The following is a 16442-nucleotide window of genomic DNA, read 5'->3' as shown; positions in this document are numbered from 1 at the left end:
AACATCTGGCACGATGCCTGCCCATTTCCTAGCACCACCTCTATTCTTTAAGATAGTCAATATTACATTTTCCAATTTAGATTTTAATTAGTCCATTTAAATCTTGTGCTGCACATAATTAAAATATAGAGCTCTTTATCAGTAAGCTCAAAACCAATGTCTATTATTTTCAAAGATTTGTGCATAAACATATTTGTTTTTATCTTCACAAGTACAAGCATAAAATGTGAAAGACAATTAGACCAGACAGCTGATAAACACTACATACTTTTGAACTGCAGAATGCATTGAAAAAATATTATCAAAGACAACCTGTAAATTTACATATTACTGTGACTGTGCCAATCTGTCACCCTAGAATACTGTTGAACCTTGCTATCTGAGTGTACGCATTTCAGGAAAACGGTTTGGTTAGTGAATATTTGGATAAGGAGAACCCTATTTCCATTATTCATGTCTTACCTTGTTCAGGCATATTTGGATAATCCTATTTTCCCTAAATAACATTTAAATGTTACAACTTTTACATATCAATCCCTCAATGATGTCAGTATTATATAAAATAATAATAGCTTTTAATTAGTCACTAAAATAGTTAGGAGTTTGCTATTCACTGAAAAGTGAGAAGATGATGTGGATAAAGGCAAATATTGATCTAGTATGCAAAAGATATTTAGAATATTATTATCTACATATTATTTAGTCACACAGATATGCATTTCAGCTCATCTAACTGGGTGGTAAATTCAGTCTTCCTGGTCAAATTTTAGTCAATTTGTTATAAAAGTAGATACCAGTTTGAATAGGAAGTCAGGATGTTACTCCCTCCCTCCCTCCAGCCTACCAAAACAAAAAAGTTGCAAAAGAATCAGATGAAAGGACTCAGCTAGGTTTGATTGTACTTCTTTCTTAAGCACTTAAGTTCATCATATTAGGCATGAAAGTATAAAAAAATTCAAAACTGCAGTTCAAAAAAGAATGAGATTCTATTATTGTCAGAAAATGACAGTTTCCTTAGCAAATTACTTCTTCTAGTACAATACATGCACTTCAAAACATGAATTAAATATCTCTGACAGCACACTATAAATATTTTTCTATTCTCTAAAATTCTTGTCATTGTTCTAGATTAGCAAGATCAAATGCTTAGTTGTTCACAACTTTTGCAAGGTAAAACATCATTTTCTTTTACACACCAAATATCTTTAAAAAAAAAAACCCAATAAACTATACAAGTTTACTAAAAGTAGAAAGCCAGTTAGTACAGCGAAATGCTGAACTACCAATATACTGCTAATACTACTGGGATATTCCCAACATAATTGAAGTATGATAGCTAAATGAACTAAAGCTGTAATAAAAACACCATAAACTATATGTTCCAAAAGAGCAGAAGTCACATAAATCCAGCAACATTCCACTCAAGACCTTTCATACATTTGGACAAATATACAGTTCTCTTAATGGCACACATTGGATCCTTTTTTTATGAGCTTACGGATGCTGCGAGTACTAATCCTTATTAAACTGCATCTCATATGCACTAGGACAGTGGTTCTCAAAGTATTTCGGACCCCAGACCACTTTACTAAAGTTAAAAAAACTGGCAGACCACCAAGCCTAAAATCACTCTGTAGCGTGAATTTCAAATTTAAACTGCTGCATTTGTTTCATTACAATTCAAAACTAAATGTACTTTTGTGACAGTAGTATAGTAATAGGTTTACATAAAATTAAATACTTTGCAAAGTACATATAAAAATTAAAAATAAGGAAATGCAGATAAGGACTTGGTAAGCGAGCGTTTTATGTGAAGGAAAAGTTAGGCATCGATACAATTAAAACTCGTGTGAAATCAATACTGGACTAATCAGCGTATCTGGCGATTGAAACATCACTTTGCTGACAGAATGTCACCCAAGGACCAACTGACTTATGCGTGTGGCCCATAAGTGGTCTGCAGACCACACTTTGAGAACCACTGCACTAGGAAAACTAGCAAACTATATTGAACACTATTTTAACATAGCTATCAAACTTTTCTATTTTTACCCGAGGAGGAAGGAAACAAAACAACGAAATAAATCAAAGCAGCATCTGGCAGAGAGTTGATGTAATGAGTCATCCACTACAGTAACTTTCAAAGCTTTCAATACAGACTTTCTGAACACTGTATGATGCTCTGTTGCTCACCTGTGATTTGAGGTGAAGACTGATGAAGGTAAAATTTCATAGTTTTTCTTCAGTAACCTAAGGTGATATGTTGTAAGCTCAACCAACAATTTTGCCCCTTTGTTGAAAATAGCTGCACAGCAAGAAAAGCATCACAATCTCAAGCTCATAAAAGAGCCCTACACAAATTAAATGTTGCCAGAAGCAGTATGCAGAAAATGCAAATCCTTCAACTGATTGGTTGAAAGAGTTCATCAGTAGCTGGGAGAAAATAACTGTAATTACAGCAACCTAAGCTTTACGCAAACAGCAATTCTGTCATGATGTAGCAAGCATCTGCTGGGACTGATGGAGAAATGAGCACATGCACTAAAAGGTCCTGCCCTATTGATCATGGTTGCTGCCATCGTATGGCATGTTGCCTGAACAGTGTCTATGGCTTTCCTTTGGTGACAGCAATATCTGTTTGTCAAGTCCAAACATCACAAAAATATTATTTGCTATTTGCATTTCTCCACTTCTAGATATGCACATAAAAATTCAAATGTTACTAACAGTAAAAGGTGCATGTTTACAGAAGTGGGTAAACTAAATAAAATTAGTAAAGATAGAATAAATATACAAAAATAGTAGATGATAACGAAAAAAGCAGTCAACATAGTGAACATTATAACAAAAACCATTGCAAACCAGTTACAGCAAAACCAGATAACAAACCAACAACATGCTATTTGACGTCTACTAATATGAACGGGTGAAAGTGACACCTAGGGTGGCACATATAAACTACAAAATGGACATTTGGCTGGAATCTTCAATGAAAGTAAACACATGCTTCATTTACATTTTGAATGTGCGGTTTCTATCCCCTGCTCTCTCTCTCACTCTCTCTCACACCCACAGCCTAATTTGTGAACACAAATGGGACGGGGAGCCTTAAGTTTCTTTGAGCCTGGACTCGCCCTTGTTATCCTGCTCCATATCCTCCTCGTCTCCCCCAGTCTGAGCATCATGCTCTTGCGACAAGTCACCAAAAACACTCTGAATTATCATCATGGTGTTTTCATTCTCCACCACATCTGCCTCCACTTCCTGGTTGAAGTAGTGTCCATCGATGTTACGCAAAATGTCAAGCGTGGACTGAAGTTCATCTTCAAAGCCAGCTATGTTGAGACTGGAGCTGGCCGAAGGCTGAGGTGGCACCAAGATGTTTGCTGCTGGTGTTTTGTTTGGCATTAACTGGCTCAGGTCAATATTTGGTGCGTTTCCCATGTAGTTCATATCTGGGAGATTAAAAGGAAGATACAAGGCACCAAGGGAGTTGGTCGATGTTGTCAAAGATGAGGACGACGATGCTGATGATGGTGGCGTGGAAGATGAGGATGAAGGTGATGGCTGTGGTGGACTGAATGGGTTGAGCCGTTGTGATGGTGATGGAACTGGCACACCGAAGAAAACATCTCCAGTGGACTGGGTGCTCATAGAAAGTCGTAAGGGAACATTGATCTGCTGTTGATGTGGTATTGGAGGAGTTGTTGCTGAGGCCGGTATAGGTGTGTGTGGAGAAGAGACTTGCACTGCAAGGTTTGACATGCCAGTTGATCGTTTGGTTTGCTGGCTTTCAGAAACACTGCTAAGAGACCCAGCACTTTTGATATCTTGAGATGGACTGTTTGGAACGGGCACCTGCTTTTGCAGGTTGGCCAAGCTTGCTGCAAGTGTTGCTGAAGCAGATGCTTGTGGCTTGTTGTTTGAACGGGAACCAGTAGACCCTGTCCTGGAAGTTGTTCCTGTGGGAGCTGGTGGCAAGTCTTTGGGAGGCTGGGCCATACTCTGCTGCCGAAGCAAAGCAAGTTTGTAAGAGAAAGGGTATTCCAAGGGTGCTTCAGGTGTTGTGGAAGATTCAGATGAACCTGTATTGCTCCCTTTCAAAACTGTTTCTGCTGTGGCCTTAGGTGCACTTACAGAGGCCTTTGCACTTGATTTGGATGAATCCCTTTTTAAGATGGCTATCCTCCGACTGGTCCTTTCGCTGGTGCCTCCAACACCACCAGTAGCTGGAATGTAGTGCACAACAGAGCGTGCTGAGGGCTTGATATCTTCAGCACTGACTAGCGGCACCATAAACTGTCCAGCATGCTGCTCAATCACACTTCCTGCTGAACTCTGACCTGCAGCTGCACTCTGACCCTTCTGGTCTGAAGAACCTCCTACAATTTGGCTGCCAGCCAATTGAGCACTTGCTAAAAGCCTCTGCTGCACACTTTCAGGATAAGATGATGGCACGCCCCGAGTAGACAGCAACTTCTGCAGGACGCCATGACTGGAGCTCCGTGATGTAGCTGCTGCAGAAGCAGTACTGCATGTGCTGCTGGTGTGTGGAGGTGTTGGACTAGGACCTGGACTGATGCCCGGGGCATTGCCAGCCTGAGGTGTGGCTGGTGACGGTGCTGAATAGGGTGTAGTGCCAGGACGGGGGCTAATGCACACCATACGAGCAGCCGTTTGACCATCGCCTGACACACCTGGATCTGAGGAAACTGATCTCACACTCAAGGGGCCTGTATCCCCTGAAACATCAGAGGTGGAGGGAGTAGATGTGACATGATAACTTGACAAAACAGCCATCTCAATGTTCTCCTCTGGCCCAGGTGCCACAACTGTTCGATTCCTACGTGACCCATGTCTGCTTGTACTGATAGTGATGCTACAGCTCTCTGTGCTGTGTCCAGAAGGAGCAGCAGTTGCCACAGTTACTACAGGGCGAATTGGTTCTATATAGTGTTGAGGTTGCCCAAGGCTTCCAAGCCTTGTAATTAAAGCAGACCCCTGGATCGGCATGAATGCATTGGGAGATCCTATGGACTGGTCCACAGGGCTGCATCCTGCAGCAGAACTTGATGTTGAGGCTGAGCTAAGTCTGTTAGGTGCCATAGGAGAACCCTGGGGCACTGACTGTATGTCTGGACCACTGCGTTTATGTGCTGGAGCTACCGTGTGGTCCTGTACAGGGGTAGCAGGATGTATGCTGGCTGACTTTGGACTATCATAACTGTGATAGCCAGCATCAGAAGAAGTCTGGCTGCCTCCTCTTTCTCCTGAAGTCATCTGCCTCTGTCGCTTTGCTGGGATTACACCAGAAGAGGAAGATGATGCCAACATTGGTGTTGACACTCTTGGGTTGGCAGGACATGGAGATGGGGTGATGGAACATCATGTGCCAGGCAAGCAGAACTGGAGCCTGTACTCAGTGCAGGTGGAACAAACACTGGGAGGGAAGCACTTCGTTGTACAGGAGGATACTTCTTAGATGCTGCTGAACTGCTCTCACTTAAACGCTGTTTTGGTGCTGGGTTTGAAGGAATGGTAAAGTTGTCTCTGGGTCCTGTACCTGCAGGATTCAGGTCACTGATGGAGCTGCCATCTGCCCGCACACTGTTCTCAGCATGTGCAGAGCTTCTTGGGCTTGCCAGAAAGGGATCTTGTGAATACAAAAAAGACTGCAAGTAACCAGCACCTGCCACACCTGACTGGTGCTGAAGCTTGAGCTCTTGTGCTGTCATGGCTTCAGCCACAAACTCAGCCACATCAGCTGGTAGCTCACCTTCTTGTTCTGATGATGTGACTGATGATTCTTCTCTCAACTGTGATGCAGGCTCCAAAAAACCAACCAGCTGGTCAACAACAGATGAAGTCATCTCTTCCCTAAAACCCACATCTGATGGCAGCACCATTTTGCCAAATACATTGGAGCCCAAGGATGGCCCTTCCATTTGAATCAGTAAACCTCCTGACAAGAATTGTGAGTTCAGTTGTGCCGTGACACTCTCATTTTCTTCTTGAGGAGTAGATGGACTCAAAAACTGGTCAGATTCTATGACATCAACTGGCTCTGATTTGACTTGCTTTTGGGTGACAGTCTGCATTGCTGGTGGCAAGGTGGACGACCGGGATGTGCTAGGCAAATCCTTCTTACTAGAAAGGGCTAAGCGAGAACCAGAACTGGTTTGTTAACAGCTGAGAGCGCTGGGCTCTTTAGCAAAGCCAAGAGGTTTATTGGCTGAGCTGGTGAGGCTTTAATTGTGTCCAGCACTGTGGTTTTTGGCACGAAAGATTGCATTCTAGGATTTGATATGTTTGAATTAGTGACAGTGAGGGGAGAAGGAGAGGACTTGACTGTCACAGGGGCTAATGATGCCACCTGCTGCCTGTCATGCATCGTGGATGTCACAGATGACACTGATGTTTGAGTTGTTCTGCATTCTTGAGCACTACTGATCACTTTCACCTTTTTCCAGATGCATGTTCTTGATTTCCAATCAAACCTGCCTCAAACAGTTGTGAACTATTTCCTTGAAAATCCTCATTAAAGGCGTCACCATGCATACTAATGCTCTGTACAGACCTGGTTTGCTGCACTTCTGGCAATGATATCTGGTCAGGTATTTTAATAGAAGTGCTTGAAGAAATATTCTTAAGACTTAAGAAATCTGATGAATGCCTGAACATGGTTTCCAGCAAACCAGGACCAGCTCGACTTACACTTGTCAGTTCATCCTGTCCAGCTGTGGTGGTGGTGGTAGTGGAATCAGTCACAGAGGAAAAAAGAAAGTTGGAAACCTGGCCTATAGTCTGTGCTGTTAACTGGCTACCACAGCCCTTACTAAAGTATGAACTGACCCGTGCATCAAGTTGTGGTTTCTGCTGCAAGAGATCCTGCTGAGCAGCCCTCAGTTTCTTTGTGCTTATACCCACAGATGCTTTCTGTCCTATATGCACTGCTGGCTGCTGAGAAGTTGAACTGCTAACAAGCTCACGTCCAGTGGGCAGCAGCCCACTGTCTAGGAGAGCATCACTTTCAAGACTCTCAACACTAAGCTTAGTCCCAACTTGTCCAGGAAACTCAGACGAAGCCAGCAATGCAACAGAGGAATATGTTACATCATCTGTTCCTATTCCAGTACTCCGGCACATCAGTGCTGACTCTTCTGTTTGCACTTGCATCACCACTGGAGAAGTCTGAAGGCAGCGAATAGGTGATGTCAAACCTACCCTCCTAGAGAGTATACTTGCTATATTTCTGTTTAACAGCTGTTTACCACCATCTTCTTCACAAACAATGCCAACACCAAGATGAGGCTGAATACTGACACTGGGCTCGACAATGAACACATCATCATCTTCCACAGCATCATTCTTCTTACTTGAAGAGTTAAGGCGTTTGTTTGTCTGACTAGCGCTTTCCTGCCCACTTGACTTCCGCTTCCTGCAAGGTGTGTCTCTACCTCTGTTATCTGACACAAGCCCTATGCTGGTGGCATTTCCACTGTCCATGTGCAAAGTGACTTCCTCATCAGTGGTATTTCCCATCTCAGAAGAGTCAGAAGCGTCCACACAGCCACTATCCACCCGAATTTTTCCAGATGGGATTTCCTGGCTGCCACAAACTGCTTGAAGTTCAGCTGGAAAAATACTGATTGCAGGCATATCATGCACCTGCTGGCTTGCCATGTGTAATGCATGCTCTGTAGCATGACACTGGCCTAGCGTGGTTTGTTGAGTATCTTTACTGTGGATAAAGTTAGGGTTGGCAATCTGGAAATCTGACATGTTGATTGTAACCACTCCAGACTTGTCATGCTCATGGATGGCTTTCTCCTCCCCAGAAATATGGACGTCCCGAGAACTTGCTAAGAAATTGGCACTGCCTGTTGATGGCGATGTCAAAAAGATCACCACATCATTCTGACCAGATGCTTTGTCTGAAGAAATCCCAAGAACTTCTGCTGGCAATGATAGACTAGCTGGAAAGCCCTTGCTAGAATTAGCCTGGCCTTGCACCGAAGATGCAATGTGAGCCAAGATTTCCTGGGCCTCTCGAGCCCGCTTCTCTTTCAGCAAGGCTGAAACTGGGCGGCTGTCCTTTTCTGGTGTTTTCTGATCTTTCTGAAAAGTGGTCACAGTCTGTGGTGCTTTTGGTCGAATAGGTGTAAAACGATTCTTTACTTTCTTCTGTGTTGATTGCAATGAAGATGCTGATAAAGTGGTGTGAGGCTGAACAGAAAGACTGGCTTCTGAAAAAGACACAGTGGTGGCATTAGAAGGTCGTTCCACAGGCCTCGAGTCAAGGGCATGAGGCTCAAACCCTCCACTGTGACCCACTATGTCAGACTGGTCCATAGGCAAAGGTGCCTCATCACCACTGCTATCTGATGTTTGCGGCGTGTGACCTATACTAGGGGTTGCTAATGTAATAGTTAGCTTCTGGTTGGAGACGGGCACAAAAGCACTGCGCGATGAAAGGTTCCCTGGAATGAAGTTTGCATTATCCACACGGCACCTATCCACGTCTGCAGCTGTGATGGACTCCATTTCACTGCAAGTGTTTTCACTAGACACATTTTCTTTGCTTTTGGATAGAATAGTGATGCTCTGTCCAACTTGCAAACTTTCCATGCTGGTTGCTGAGAAAGGGAGTAATTTTCTGCTGTTCAAACTGGGTGCAGAGCTGCTAACGCTGACAACAGGCACTGTCTGCAGTTGCTGGGCAGATGACAATGGTAAATTGGGTGAATTAGGAATCCCAGCACTGACTACCACAGGTTTCTGCACTAAGTGCAAACCATTCTTCATGGAATCATCTAGAAGCAATCCTTGATTGCCAGAAATGATAAACTGTCTCCCACCGCTAAGAATGTTCATGCCATTTACTGAAGGGACCAGAACAGCAGGCTGAGAACTCTTTTCTTGAAGAGAAGATTCTCCAGAACCACCTTCAACTTGCATATGACTAATTCCAGATAGGGTAGATTTGGCACTGGCTGCTGCTGATGCTGATGACGATGATGATAAGAATGATGAAGACACTGATGTAATGGATCCTGCCTGGGCAACAGATGATGCCATGGAAACAAGAATGGCTGCATCATCTGATTGTTGGGAAGCTGATGTCACTTCAACAGCTTCTGGATTAGTTTTGATGTCCTGGGAATGTGAAGCATTCTTACCACAGAGGACAGGTGACTGCAGAAGTTTGGTAATGTTCCTTGCCGTACACTTGGAGGCATTTGGCAGCATGTTGGTTGGGGTGGGTGTCTGTCGGAATGCGACCAGCTGGGGTCCTGGAGATTTGAGCGAAAGTGACGATGGGGGTCGCAAAACAGGAGACTTTATTGGTGTAGGAGTTTTGCTGAATGAGCGAGGCAGAGGCGACTTTGTGGGTGTAGCAGATGGACCTCTGCTGGTGCTGCGGATGTGCTCTTGTTCAATCTCTGTACGTTGTTGCTGCAGTTTCTTTTTCTGTTCCTTCAGTAATTCTCGCTCCTGAAGCTTGCGTTGCAGCTGCAATTGTGTTTCTCTGTGCTTATCACCCCCCGATGAACAAGTGAAAAGTGGAGAAACAGGAACTGAAAAGCACAGTAATGTAACATGGTTACTATCACCATTAAATACAAACTTACAAGTGACTGTGTTAATACTTCAGATCTACACAATAGAAAAACCCTAATTCTTAGCAGGAATTTACATTTCTTTTTTTGCATCTTTAAATGATCTTTTAAACTTGAGCATACCACAATACCCTGATCATTAAGGCTTGCATGCTGTCATTTAAAAATCCTCAACATGACTAAGTATACAACAAAGAAGAACTGGCAATCAGCTGATGGGATAGGAGGAGTATATAGTTTCAGTTTATAGCAGTTTTCCTTAGGTGTTATGTCTATGTTCAGTCACTTTGATGATCTATGTCTGGATTTCAGACTTGATTCCATTTTGGATCTGTAGGGTCCCCTGCCAAAAGAAGTCATCATCTTCTTGCACATCTCACTTGTGTCAAAAGGCAAGGTCTGCTGCTATGTACTAAAGGGATCTCTCAAAGTTTAGTCTGTTCACTCTCCTCAGACAGAAGAGTGGGTGTCATGCCTACCTGCATAGTCCAATCTCTGTAGATGGCATCAGGCAGAAATGGTGACATAGTGATGGGCCTGATTGTATTGTTATTTCTTATTTGTTGTTTGAAAGAACCAAACGTAGCATGAGACCTTCATATTCATAACTGGATGCATTTTCTTGACTTTGTATGCACATATGTATATAGAGTGATGAATATGCGTTAGTGGTGTAAGGCATATGGCATGTCCTTTTGTGCTGTCACTTGGTTAAATTCTTCTTCTTTCTATTCTTTTCAGCATTGAAACTTTTAATGATTGTTAGAAAATAGGTTTTTAATTTTTGTAACACTACTGGGTAACCTGACCCTATCTGGTGTATACATAACATCTTAATAAAACACATTTGATTTTTCAGTATTAAAAGGTAGGTACTAGTCGTACTGATATTTTAAGTGGAAAGCCTAGAAAAAGAAAGCGAGGAACTACCAGCTTCTACATGCAAACAGGAACTATATACACAATAATCAGCCCTACATATACAGCCAGCAATAACTTTTAGAATTCCCTAACCACGTGAGTTTTGAAGTCCTGCTTCTTGCATAGCTGCTAAAACAGTAAAGGCAGCAGTTGACTTGCTGTTGACATAAAGGTTTCCAACCAGATACTCTGACAACTCCCGTAGATTGGTGAACCCTCGAGACAGCAGTTTGCCAGCCCACTCACAGACCAACTGACATGATGCCGAGAACATTTCACTTTCCTGCAGATCCTCTGTCTGAAAGAAAAAAAGGTAAAAATTACTTAGAAGCAAGAAGAAACAAATAAAAATAGCTCTTTTTCTCACAATATGCTGACATTTGTCAATGATGGGCTTTTCACTTGTTCATTATAAATTGTAAAGTGTGTTGACCTTTTCAAATCCATCATTCACAAATAATAACAAAATACTAAGCCAGGATATAACAAATAATAATCACAGCCATTGTCTCTTACAAACAACAGACATAACTCACAAAGTTGTTACCAGTTAATTAAGAGAATTCAGATACACATTACACCTTGCAAGACAGAATTTAGAACTCCAATATGTCATGTCTTCTATATTACACTTCCAGATGAATAGAAAATAGAATATGTTCTAAGCCAATTCTAATGAATCTACAGTAAATGTTATTTTTATTTTTAAAGCCTAATATATCAATTCACTACAGCAACTTTCAAAACAATGATGAAAGAAATAAACTAATGTAAATATAGTAATAAAGAACAAGATATCTTCAAATGAAGCTACCTTTAATTTTTTGGGACTTATCTCGAGTTCTGGCAAAGATGGAGGCTGAATGTCCAATTTTTTCCTGAGTCCGCTGTAGCAGTATGTACCCATGTTAAGGAAGAAAAGTGAATACCAGAAGAACATGTCCTTGTACGAGTCTTATATAAAATATGCATGCTACCCACATCCCATTTAATAGGTGATAAGTAAACAACAGTAAATACAGAAAGTTTATAGTCTTACAAAGTACATTTAGCTGTTTCTGAATGCAATCCTGATATGTTTGGAAGGTGAAATAATGAGAAACGAGGCAGAAACCACAGTCTACTTCAGAATCTCTTGTCTGTGTGTGATAAATGTAAAAAGTTATAAAAGTTAAGAATAAAGTCATTATTTTTTCCTTTTTCCTCTGAGTGTAGGGCTTTATGGATCAAAAACATTATCAAACAAGTGACAGGCAAATGTTTACAATGATGTCCTAATAATTTTGTCATAGTCACATATTTGACAATGTGTCCTGTTAAGGTCTTTCTCTTTAGTCTCCCTATGCTTCAAACCTGTCCCTAAGGATCTACTCAACATCCCTCAAGTCTCACTTTATTCCTTTTAACTACAATGAAAGTCATTTAGCAAGCATGAAAACAAATTACCAAATATGGAAAGGGATGTATATGCAAGCAGCAGCAAAAAACAAACAAAGGAAAAAAACCCACAAGAAATCCTGAGCAATTCGCAAATAATAATACTTTCAAACAAATCTATTACTCTCATTTTTTTAACAGCTAACTTCCTCAATAGTTATTTCTGCTTTCCCCAGCCCACCACTGTCTTTGTTTTTAATGAAATACACTACCACCATTTCCATCAGTAGAACTTTGAAGCCTACTAAATCTTTCTTTGTCATCCCCAGAATGATGCCTTTTAAACCAATCTTTTCATCTGTGATAAGAGAAATATTCTTTCTAGGTTCTCCATGGTGCCCCATACGCTCAAAACCTACATGGCTGTAGCCTTTTGACAATGTCTTCCTAGCTCCTCATGATATAAAGCTCCTTATTTCTGCCTTCAAAATACGAGCTTAAAAATGCTCTGTACCTCCAAAACAAATGATACAGTAAATAGTGACTAGCTCAAATAATGCCAGAAATTCAATGTAAAGGATATCTGGACTGTCCTCGTTGACCAAGTCGCCGCGGTTTGACATTGGGGAAGATACATTTTAGTACCTTGCCAAAATCAGCTGGACACAATGGCTTCAGTTCATGACTTTCACAGTAGGCTCTATAAAAATGGCATAAAATGTGGTGCACTTGTAAACAGTACATTTCTAATTTTCTCTTGTTGTCTCAAGAAGACATACAGTAACACACAATACACAAGTTTCTAATTTTATCTTCTTGACAAAATTAAAGCATGTGCAACTAACAAATTATGTACTGCAATAATGACTGTTGAGTTATATAATTTAGGCTTGTATCCCCTATTCTCTTTATCAAAGAATGAAACAAATAAAGACAGATTCCCTGTTTAAAAAATGTAACTCTTAACTGCATAAAGCCCTATGCTCCACGAGGAGTAATAATGAATAAACAAACTTAACTGCATAAATCACTAATGATGTCTTTAATGTTTTACTATTCTTTCCTCTAAATATAATAAAAACCAATTGCATGAACTTTCTATAATTACCTGTAATCATCATAAATTTCATGCTTTGGTACACAAATCTGATTATCCTCCTCCAAATGACTGCGAATCCATGTGAATGCCTGTGCTTGCTCCAGGCGGTTTGAAGCATGCAAAAATGATGTTGGTGTTCTGATGGATTAAAAAAGAGCCACAACCAATGCAATGATTACCTTTTCAGCCATGATTAATTATGATTAACTAAATATTTGTAAGAAATCACATTTTCTTTATAAAGATGTAATTGCTTTTTTTTTGTATGTGCACATGTAAACGCAACTTTGCACACATATCATAGAGACATGAAAGACTTACTGTCGTTGTGCATCTTCAGATACCGAGCCTGTGGGTAGTTTAAGGTACAGAAGCAGCTTCTCAACGTCTGATAGGCTTTCAATATTTTCCTGCACCCATCAAAGCAGCAGAAGCATTTAGCAATAATCTCTGAAGTTGACAATTACAGTTTGAAATGATAAAACAAAAATCCCATACTTATATGATGTACAGTTCTACAGCGTTGTATTATTTTTAATATAACTTACAAACAAATATAAAAATCTTATAAGAGTCTATGAAATAGTCTATGATACTGACATCTCTCCCAACTCTTCAACTCCTCCTCCCTACCCCCACCCTCTTTATTACTAATAATGTTAGCAGTATTTTTAGGCATTCAAACCTGTCGCTAACATCTGATAACAATGATAAAATATAACATTTTGCTGTTTAATTCTGTTTTAATGACATATGATAGGCAATGAGACCTCCAACAATTTTTTGTGCTTTCATTGCTTACATTTTAGACTTTCTCAGAAAATTTCTTTGCGTAGGTTTTGATATCTTTTCATATGTGTCTAACCAAAAGGAAAAACTGAGTTTAACAGTAAGCCTACACTTGTGATGTCACGGACAATGCAGTGTGGACCTTTTCGTAAATGCAAGTGAGTTCACCCACCCCTGCTCTGCAATTTTGAGGATTAGTAAGTACTAAAAGTGTACTTACCAAAATAGTTGATATTCTTTCCTTTGCTTGATCACTGTAACAATCATACAGAGATATTAGTATAATGTTAACTGTTGTTGCTTAAAGACAATGAGAAAGAAAACTCAAAAGTGAGATGTGCTACTAATTACAAAATTTCAACCACAAAGCAACTGTTGCAATAATCTACATAAAACTACAGTACGATTTTTTTTAAATAAATAATTTCAATTTAAGTATAGAGAAAGTAGCAACAACAAAGAAAGAGGGGAGCTGACAGCTGAACTAGATTCACCAAGGAAACAAAACTGAACCTACTTCTGGCTTCAATATATGTAAGATTGTGAAATTCCTCTTTGGACTCCATAGTTATAATAATTAATAAAGGTTTTATAGTGCAATATCAAACTTAGTATGCAGCATATTTTACAGCACATAATCAAAATAAACATTAAATATCTGGAATATGACAAAATTAGCTATAAAAAACCAAAACACTTAAATGCAGTGATGGTGGTTATAATTACAGTGAAGAAGGTAGGTTGTTGTTGTTGTTGTTGTAGTTTATAGGGAAACAGCCTGAGAAGTTATCAGACCACCTTTTGTATGTGTGGGTTTGTACATATATCCTGAGAGTGGATGTTTTCTTTGCTCTGGTTTGAAGCACCAAATGAAATACTTAATAAGGATAGCCTTCTTTCTTTGTTTTAGGGTTAGAGTATTCAAGCTTTGAAGCATAGACTGCTGATAATGATCATAAATTTAATTAATGCTAGTTTTCTTGTACTTGTGGGTTATACTGATGACAGCAAAGTGAAATAAATCAGTCCATGATCTACCTATTGGGTATCTAAAAGACTAGACAATGCACCGGCACTTGACTTTTTTTTCAACTTATGATGTTTCATTCTGTGTAAAATGATAAGAATCTTAAGCTATTTTATTTTGTTTTAGCCATGTCTTTACTGTGATTTTAAGAACTGACACCTACTGCAAGAAAATGTTACAGCTATCATATCAACAACCAAGCTGTCTGCAAACATCACAGATATCCCCAAAATGCATTGCACGTCATCATCGTGCTGTTCTTTTTCATTTAAAAATTATTAAAAATGTAGCAGATGAACATAAAGACATGACAGTGTTTTTGTGACACTAAGGCACTAACTAAATACTTTGTAAAACCAGATGCCAACACGTTAAAAAAAAAAAATCTATGTGTATTATAAAATAACATTTTATGTACATTTATCTATTAGTTTATATATAAGATATTAAGCAAAATATGCAGTATTACTTTTATGAAGCTGTAGCATATGAATTTATTTGTGGTAATCATACTTGTGCTAATAGTGTCCCTGTGTAATACTGAACAAAGCATTAAAATTATTCACGTCAACAATGACAATTTCACATACTATCACAAATAATAATTATCTTATCACAGTTAAAACAGCTAATAAATTGTAAACTTTTTTTAAATACCTGATCACAAATTATGACTTATATCCCAGTCAATTCTAAAATGATATTTCTATGTCTGTATCTATTGTCAAATCTTTAGGTAGCTGATCCATAACATGGTTTTCAGACCTTTTGAAACACTGCTCAAGTAACAAAAACAATAGAATTATTTTGCAAATGTCTTAATAGTATTATAACAGATCACTGCATTTAATAACAACTGAACTCATTCAATGCACTTCTCTAGATGACAGACACTCACATCGTCTGAGGTCACTTGTATCGGGGCACGAGACAGACAGGAAGGGAGACAACTCTGCACTGTTTATCGACTAAGTTTTTGACAAATTAATATTCGACAGAAATAATTTCAACTTTAAGAGAAAAACAAGACTAAAACAATGGCCCTGAGTAACAAACAATGATTTTATAAAAGAACAATGCCATTTTGATCGCAGCATTATCTCACAGACGTTTCGCGGATGATTTTAAATGCCAGACTCCCATCACGTCATCGACTACTCAAACGTTAGAAAATCTGGTCGGCTTTATTACACTAAAGACAAGTAAGTTTCCTTAAAGAAATAGTAGAATGATTAAATACGATACCTGACGGATAATTCTAATCCATCTTCGATGTTGCTAAGCTGTCCTCTCGATAATCCTTTCGGATTACAAGTCGATGCATTCGGCGTCTTCTCCATGTTATCAATTTCCGAAAATTTGGATGCACAAAATTCATTTTTCTGCATCCTTTACGATAGATCAACTCCCTAGTGTGGTAACTTGTTACAACATTGACTGCTACATCGTCATCAAGTATTGATGATGTGGACTAAATCCAAATTGTAGTTGGAAATACAAAAATTCCCCACTAGCAGACCTAAACAAAAGCACATGCGGACATTACCTACTAAACAATGTAAAACTACGCATGCGCAATCATAATTTGCGGTGGCAGTGCTTGTCGTAA

General features: G+C 39.6%; 2 protein-coding genes across 2 annotated transcripts; both read right to left on the bottom strand.

Moving 5' to 3' along the window:
• Nucleotides 1–3108: 3108 nt before the first annotated feature.
• On the bottom strand, nucleotides 3109–5280 carry LOC112555276 (flocculation protein FLO11-like). Its single transcript, XM_025223611.1, has one exon. It carries the CDS (start codon nucleotides 5278–5280, stop codon nucleotides 3109–3111), a length of 2172 nt encoding a protein of 723 aa, XP_025079396.1.
• Nucleotides 5281–6421: 1141 nt separating this feature from the next.
• On the bottom strand, nucleotides 6422–16375 carry LOC112558159 (serine-rich adhesin for platelets-like). Its single transcript, XM_025228426.1, has 8 exons — nucleotides 16079–16375; nucleotides 14027–14060; nucleotides 13339–13427; nucleotides 13027–13155; nucleotides 12502–12618; nucleotides 11356–11440; nucleotides 10635–10839; nucleotides 6422–9578 (listed from the first exon to the last, which is right to left on the bottom strand). Exons 1-8 carry the CDS (start codon nucleotides 16219–16221, stop codon nucleotides 6457–6459), a joined length of 3924 nt encoding a protein of 1307 aa, XP_025084211.1. The 5' UTR covers nucleotides 16222–16375; the 3' UTR covers nucleotides 6422–6456.
• Nucleotides 16376–16442: the final 67 nt, after the last annotated feature.

The sequence above is a fragment of the Pomacea canaliculata genome, linkage group LG2 (assembly GCF_003073045.1).
Source record: "Pomacea canaliculata isolate SZHN2017 linkage group LG2, ASM307304v1, whole genome shotgun sequence".
Lineage (NCBI taxonomy): Eukaryota > Metazoa > Mollusca > Gastropoda > Architaenioglossa > Ampullariidae > Pomacea > Pomacea canaliculata.
Note: the sequence above shows the minus strand (reverse complement) of the source record. Positions and strands in the feature narration are given on the sequence as shown.